This window comes from Triticum dicoccoides, chromosome 3B (genome assembly GCF_002162155.2).
Source record: "Triticum dicoccoides isolate Atlit2015 ecotype Zavitan chromosome 3B, WEW_v2.0, whole genome shotgun sequence".
NCBI classification, from domain to species: Eukaryota; Viridiplantae; Streptophyta; class Magnoliopsida; order Poales; family Poaceae; genus Triticum; species Triticum dicoccoides.
Window position 1 is genome coordinate 106542383 of NC_041385.1, and position 7239 is coordinate 106549621.

A 7239-nucleotide genomic window follows, 5' to 3' on the forward strand; every position below is an offset into this window, starting at 1 on the left:
TCGAATCCACCTCAGAACGAACAATGAAAAAGGCGTCGAGCGGGTGCAAGCTCGAGGAGCTAGGAAGGATGGAAGAAAGCTTGACCGTTTTTTCACTGAACTACTCGAACTTTTTGTTCGAAAAAGCGGAAATAGCTCAGTTCGAGAGAGGGTTGAGCTTCATCGGTTAGTGTGCACCAAAGGATGAGGTTTCTTTCCCATCCTACAAATTGAAACCGTTCTAGCTTGATACTGCGATATCGTCAAATCATCCAACGGAGCATGGAAACCATTTCGGTGGCGGTAATGGCCTCCAGTAGTTTTCTACGGAACCATACCACTATGGTCATCTATATGATTAGACCGTGCCGCTTCACTAGACTTTCCTAAACCATCCATTTGATCCCCACGGTCGTGACACCACTTTCTAAACAAAAGTTTCCAAAATCCAATGCGGAACCAAGCAGTAAGAGAAATTCATCATGGTAATTATTAGTCAAAAACCAAAGTGGAACGGAGAGAACGGAGAGTCAGTTACAATGACAAAATTGTTGAGGAATCATGTTGAAAGAACAACATTCTGTGTCATAAATATCGTATATAGAGATTTTTCATGTATCGATGCTTTTGATTCAATTATGAAAGTACGTTGTACTGGACTTGCACCCCTAGTTACGCAGAAGGGCAAGCACAGAAGCGGATGACCGGACCTTACCAACATACTCAAAAAAGTATTCAATACCGGGGTCTGTGCTCTTGACAAGCAGTGTTTCCAGTCTAGCTGTGTCAAATCAGGTGTGAAGTGTCCTTCTAGGTTCTGGCTGGTAGAGCAGAGTACTGAAAATCCTCTTTAGTTTCACGCATGGGACTCTAAATCCCAATTGCGCTAGCTCTGTGGTTCGATTCCACAACAGGAAGAATTGCTCAGATACCCGTGAGCGTATATAACTTGGGTCGTGTTATAAATGCTCTGGCTAAACCTATTGATGGGAGAGGCGAAATTGTAGCTTCCGAATCTCGCTTAATTGAATCTCCTGCTCCAAGTAGAATTTCCAGGCGTTCCATATACGAACCTCTTCAAACAGGGCTTATTGCTATCGATTCGATGATCCCTATAGGGCGCGGTCAGCGAGAGTTCATTATTGGGGACAGACAGACTGGCAAAACAGCAGTAGCCACAGATACAATTCTAAAGAAAAAAGGGCAAGATGTAAGAAGAACGAGAGCGAGCCTTCACGAAATAAAATTCAAGTGAAAGAGAATTGTCAAAAATTCCTAAAAGCGGTGGTTCTTTTCTTTATGGATCAGGTAGATCCATATGTTCTGAGGGGGAGACGAGGTGTAGCGCAGTCTGGTCAGCGCATCTGTTTTTGGTACAGAGGGCCATAGGTTCGAATCCTGTCACCTTGATGTGGTATTCACACAATGGGGCCGAAGTGCAAAGCCCCGTAGCCTATCCGCGGTCGGGAAGGCAGGCGAAAAGCGCGCACAAAAGAAAAAGAAAGCTAAAAAGCTTATTTTGCAATCCATTATCTTTGGTATTCTTCTATATTTAGATCATATTATATAGCTATTTCACAGGTTTTATTTACATACCTCAGTCATGTTATTTGTCTAGCCTTCAATCAGAATAGCCTCTCCACCGGTTCCGAAGATTCTTTCGGCATCAATGTGCTTTTGGAATCTTCCTATGAAACAAATAACATTCTGGAACAGTTTAGGACAGAACAGGCCTCAGTAGAAAGCAAGCTTTTTTCGCGTATAGCCACCTCGAAGCCCAATTAGCGCATGGGCTGCCCCCTCAACTCAACCCTGACGAGTATGCAAACTTGGTCAGGGAGCATTTAGATGGTGCAGTTAGTATTGACCACTACCGCCAAGTCCATAATTCAAAAATTGATGAAGTCCACATAATGGAGCTCAAAAGCCGATTACCAAATCTACTTTTTTAGCATCTTGAAACCGCACATAAGAAATATTCTGAATGAATCACCTTACAATAACATACGAGAGACAGCTTTCTATTTTGTCAAACAACAAGTCGAACCCAATGAACAATTCCATTCAAAGGAATGTTCTAGAGTTTTTTCCACTATATTCGCGATATTAAAAAAATGGAAGAAATTCTTCACGATTTCTAGAGTTCCGGGATTACTTCACTGATATCGATTTTCGCCTAAGCACGGCCTCTAGGTTAGTTCAAAGTGTAATACAACGAACTATCGATACACCGAAAACGAGTCAAGATGGATACATAAAATGGAGACATCGTGGATTACCCAAATTGGGACGACGATAGGACATTTCACTTTCTTTCGCAATATTTCTGATCATGACTCAACAACTAGGAAAGGGGATTGCTTACTCTCAGCCACGTTTTCGCTTATGCTTAGTCAAGTGAGGATTCCATTCGAAGTAACGTAACAGGAGCACCATCTTCAAAACTTCTCGGGATCCGGAGTTTTTCGATAAAAGGTCCCATCCTTCAATATCATGATTGGGTCAACTAGGCCAGATCATAAGTGAAATAGTTTGATCGGGTCGACCAGGTCAGGCCCGATCATGAGTGAATAGAAAATCGAAAACGTACATAGCTGTTCCAGCGGAAATACTTTGTTTAATTCTACCACTTCTACTAGGAGTAGCCTTTTTAGTGCTAGCTGAACGTAAAGTAATGGCTTTTGTGCAACGTCGAAAGGGTCCTGATGTAGTGGGATCGTTCGGATTGTTACAACCTCTAGCAGATGGTTTGAAATTGATTCTAAAAGAACCTATTTCACCAAGTAGTGCTAATTTCTCCCTTTTTAGAATGGCTCCAGTGGCTACATTTATGTTAAGTCTGGTCGCTTGGGCCGTTGTACCTTTTGATTATGGTATGGTATTGTTAGATCCGAACATAGGGCTACTTTATTTGTTTGCCATATCTTCGCTAGGTGTTTATGGAATAATTATAGCAGGTTGGTCTAGTAAGACAGGGGGCGGCCGTTCGGTCGCCTATGATATACGGACCAATTGGTCAAAAATGGGTTTGTGCCGCAGGTGTTGAACGATCTACTCTACACAGGTGTGGGCTTACAGGGCTAGGGCTCATAAACCCTTTCTTTCATTCATCAAGGGGTCGGTCACTTTTCCGGGCCGGGATCGAGAAGTGGAAGTCATAAAAAAGAGATGTTTCTCTTCGCACCTCATATCAAGAGGAAAGGTAGCTTGTCAAGCTGGTCTCACTATTGGAAATTCTAGCTTTCTTTTTTTTTCACCGGCTCTTCTTCTTTGTCAACGCTACTAAGGACCTGACGGTTCGCCTACTTGATGGATGAAAGAACATGAGAAAGGGTTCTAAAATAAAAGGCTAGAAAGTCTACTACAGTACAGTCAAAGTCAGCGGCTGAGTTTGCCTAGCCTCGCCTACTCATTTTTGTAGGCGAGCAAGTTAGCAAAGAGGCTTAGGGATAAGAGAGTGTCGGTGCGTACGTAGCCTTCATTCTACTACGCTACACAAAGTCACTTAGCTCGACGTTAATTAAGAGAGTAAAGGAGGAATACCCTACATAGAAGAACCACAGTTCGCTTACAAAGGTATAACCTTTAGCTCCCCAGGGCTAAGCTGCTTCGCACCACTGATAGTTAATTAAGATTCCATTTCAAACGCGCTACTTTGTTTCGCAAGCCTTTGTCATTGTCAGTCAACTAAGGTTGGCCCTCGGCCCCCTGCGAATCCGTAAATCAGAGAGCATGCCGCAAAAAAAAGGATGGTCCCCTATGCATTTCATTCTTTCCGGAACGCAAAGAATTAAAGTACCTGACCCCCCATCATGGTGAACCTCTCCTTGTGATCGGGATGAGGTAGATTCCTCCCAGCCGGGGGGGGGGGCGGATCGAATCGGAGTTTCCTTAGGTAGCCACCAACCTACAGTTCTCCTTAAACTTCTGTGCTTGGTGGAAAAGAAGCGAACAAAGGTACGCTCGCTTGCTGTCTTGTTCTCTGCCGCGGACTGGGATCGCTCGCCAGCTAGGCCCTCTAGAAAAAAGTTGGAGCAACATTGTATGAGAACATATTACCCATCTTCAGGGACAAGGGGCGGAACGACCTCTCGATCTACTTACTGCAGCCCAGGACGGGCGTCGTCGTCTAGGCGTGACTTCTTGTTTTGATCTCCCCTACGCCTAGGACGTTGTTTGGGCCAAGAGCCATAGTTAGTTGTTGTTTCCATTTGGTTCTTCTTTCTCGTTGTTGATACCGGCAAGACCCAGCCAGATGATGATGTCTGCTGGTTGGTAGTGAGAGGACTCTTAGTACCCGCAAAAAAAGGGCGCTGGTGAAAAAAAAACAATCATTTGATTTAGTTTCTTGCTCTCCCTTAGCAGCGGGAAAGGAGTCTATCTATCTGCCTAGCTTTGGTAGATTTCCCCCAACACAATTCAAAAACGGAAATTCCACGAATCCCTGAGGTGGATAAGTCCGACGAATCAGCAGCAGTGCGGAATTGAGTTTCTGGTCTGGTGGATCTGATCTATAGTTAGGGGGAAATACATACCAAAAGGTTTGAAGAAGGAAGGCGCAGTATATAACCAACCCACCCATAGCCGGTCTAACTGCTGAGAGAGAAAAGTGCTTTTCTTTCCCTAAGAGTCCTCGAGTACACACAGCTATTGCGGATCCTTTGCGAGATCAGGATTTTGGATTCATAATTTAGAATCAATCCATGTTAGGTCAACATCGAGACAGAGCATCTCAGATGGCTCTGTCAAGGAAGTGAAACATGCATTCCTAGGTTGAGGTTACCATTGGATTGACCCTCAGTCAGGCCTCCGATTCCAAGGAGTTGATTCAGCAAGTTCCCCGCGCTACCCCGCGGGAAGTCTAATCGGATCAATCGGTGGTTCCATAATGAGTAATCGAATACACATTGAGGGGGCCTTGCCTCCTCCTTCCCGCCCACACCTTCATTCTTTTCCTCCTCTGATCTTAGAAAGCATACTAAACTTCACTCCAATCTTTCTCCATTAGCAACAATAGCAGCTCTATCTATCGGTCCTTGATGAGTAAGCTTAGCTATACCGCTTAGGTTGCAAAGCATCAAGCTCCCTTCTAATGCGTTATTGCTTGGAGCCTTCTCGCTTAGTAAGCCGCCTTCGGCCCTTCCTCCTTCTTACTCTGTTTGGTATTCGCTCGCGGGTTTGTTTCCAGGTTCTTTCGTTCTTGGTTGGCTCTCTCTATTGTTGTTTGTAGATCGTGCGTCCTACGCATTGATCCGGCAGCGAGACCCGCCCTGGTTGTAAAGCGAAGCGAGCCGTCCTTCCTTTCATTCGTTGCTTTGTCTTCGGTTTGTTTTTAAACTCGACCTTCTATCGGGACTATGGTGACGAACCTTACTCCCCTCGGTCAAGTGGTTGACCCGTCTGTCCAATAAGTTTACTAAGTGAATGGGAATCCTATAGTTTGACCAGCCTGGGAAGAGTAGTCAGAGGCAATTCGCTAATATGGAGCTGTTTATATCGGCTTTCTTTCCTAACTAACAGGAAAAGAGAGACATGCGAGTTCGACTCTCGTTCTATCCATGTTCAGCAGTCCCTTTCCATCTTGGTACTGTTGATGGCAGTACCGCTCAACTACGAGATGCTTGAAAGTCGATGTATCAATAATGTTCCCAAGAGTAGCATCGAGCCTCGAAACGGCAAGCCATGCTTCAAGCTAAGTCAGTATGGATCGAATTGATTGCTAAACTGAAGGAACGATCTCTGTCGAAGATTCTCATTCTGAAGCAAGTGCCTAGCTCTGGAAGGATGGACGGGATCATACCTATTTGAATTGAAGAACATTCTGTAACACTTGTTTTTGAGTGGGGAAGGAAAATAAGCACACAAGTGAACAACCATCTAACCGTCAGTCTAAACTCCCAGGATCAGTCCATCAGTAAGAAAAAGTTTCCGTTTCCGTCATTCAGCAGTGGAATGGAATAGTTCGATGGTATTGATCGTCCAACCATTGATTGGAATGTCTATCGTGATAAATCGTGTAATTCTATAAGCTAAGCAGAGGAGGCAACAAAGAACCTAACCGTCCTCTCTGATTGACTTCATCAGAAGATTCCTATGGTCTGGTTTACCTTTCTTCTTTCCTTGCAACCTTGGATCGATATGGTTCATTCCTGGGCTATGCTCTTTCAACGGTTGACAGAAGAGGGGGACGGGCAAGGATGATCAGACTGCTTGGTTCGGTTCGTCAGAGGTATTAAAAAAACCTTCTTTTTGGTCTTTTCTTTCTTGCCGCCACTTTAACAGGTGCCGCTGCAATGAGAGCTTAAGTTGCGGAGTTTTTTCTGGATTCTTTTTTTTTTTTGGTGCGCTCTTCCTTTTTTTGGATAGAAAGAAGGGTTCAGTGGGAGGGCAAGGGGTAGTTAAGTTTTAGGTTGGCTCTTGTTTTTTACAGACTTCCTTTTCGGTGTAATTTAATAAAGAAGTAGCAATTGTTCATTTCATTTCATTTTTTTTGCATTGGTAGTTCTTTTTCATTTGAAAGGGCAAAGGGGGGAAGGGAAAGGATTGACCCTCAGGGATCATATTACTCAAGAAGACTTGGGGAAAATAGCAGGATTGGAAAAGTTCGAAGAGATTGAGGAAGACAAATCCATTGTCGAATCCTGCAGAGTGATAACATCGAGTAGTGGGGGCTGGCTTCCACCCCTGAGAGAGCTTGATTTACCAGAAATCCCGCCGAGTCCTAGTGGGCCTAGATTCCGCGATAAGTTCCGAGAAATGGAGGAAATGATGCATTCAAAGTTTGCAGAATTGCAAGAAAGAAAAAATCCTTGAAAGAAAAACCAAACAAGACCAGATGTTCCCTATTGTTATCGGGAACGAGACTAAATGTTCGGCCTTAATGAGATGGACCTTGATTCCTCTCCGGCCAGGAAAAGATGCGGCTCCTCTTTGTTCTACTACCTTCATCCTCGGGTGAAGCCGGTTGGCTCACCAAACAAGATATATACTGTGAAATCATTGGTAACCATGCCTAACGGTCGGTCATCTAAGCTATCGGCCAAGGCAAGTGAGAGCTGTTCAAGAGTTGGGGGCATATCTTTAGCTCGAGCAGCATCCACTCCCGAAATGTGAGTTAAGCTTTAAAAAAAGAAGAAGAGCTACGAGTGGAACAGCTTCTTCTATTCCTTGTTGGCCTCCAGCTCCTTCTCTCCCTCAATCCTCTTCTCTGCCCTTTTTTTACTATTATGCGTGGCATGCCCCCTGTTCGTATCTTAACAG

The 7239-nt window shown here is 44.3% G+C and overlaps 1 protein-coding gene, 1 non-coding gene and 1 pseudogene across 2 annotated transcripts; 2 read left to right on the forward strand and 1 right to left on the reverse strand.

The window, feature by feature from the left end:
- Window positions 1–1314: 1314 nt before the first annotated feature.
- Window positions 1315–1389, forward strand: TRNAQ-UUG. The gene has a single exon. It is a non-coding gene; the product is annotated as a tRNA-Gln (tRNA).
- Window positions 1390–2094: 705 nt separating this feature from the next.
- On the forward strand, window positions 2095–3399 carry LOC119280945 (NADH-ubiquinone oxidoreductase chain 1-like). Its single transcript, XM_037561619.1, has one exon. It carries the CDS (start codon window positions 2654–2656, stop codon window positions 3023–3025), a length of 372 nt encoding a protein of 123 aa, XP_037417516.1. The 5' UTR covers window positions 2095–2653; the 3' UTR covers window positions 3026–3399.
- Window positions 3400–3633: 234 nt separating this feature from the next.
- Window positions 3634–4561, reverse strand: LOC119279373 (annotated as a pseudogene).
- Window positions 4562–7239: the final 2678 nt, after the last annotated feature.

What these genes read in the sequence shown, in the direction of transcription:
- LOC119280945 (XM_037561619.1), top strand. Translation starts at nt 2,654, where the DNA reads ATGGCTTTTGTGCAACGTCGAAAGGGTCCTGATGTAGTGGGATCGTTC.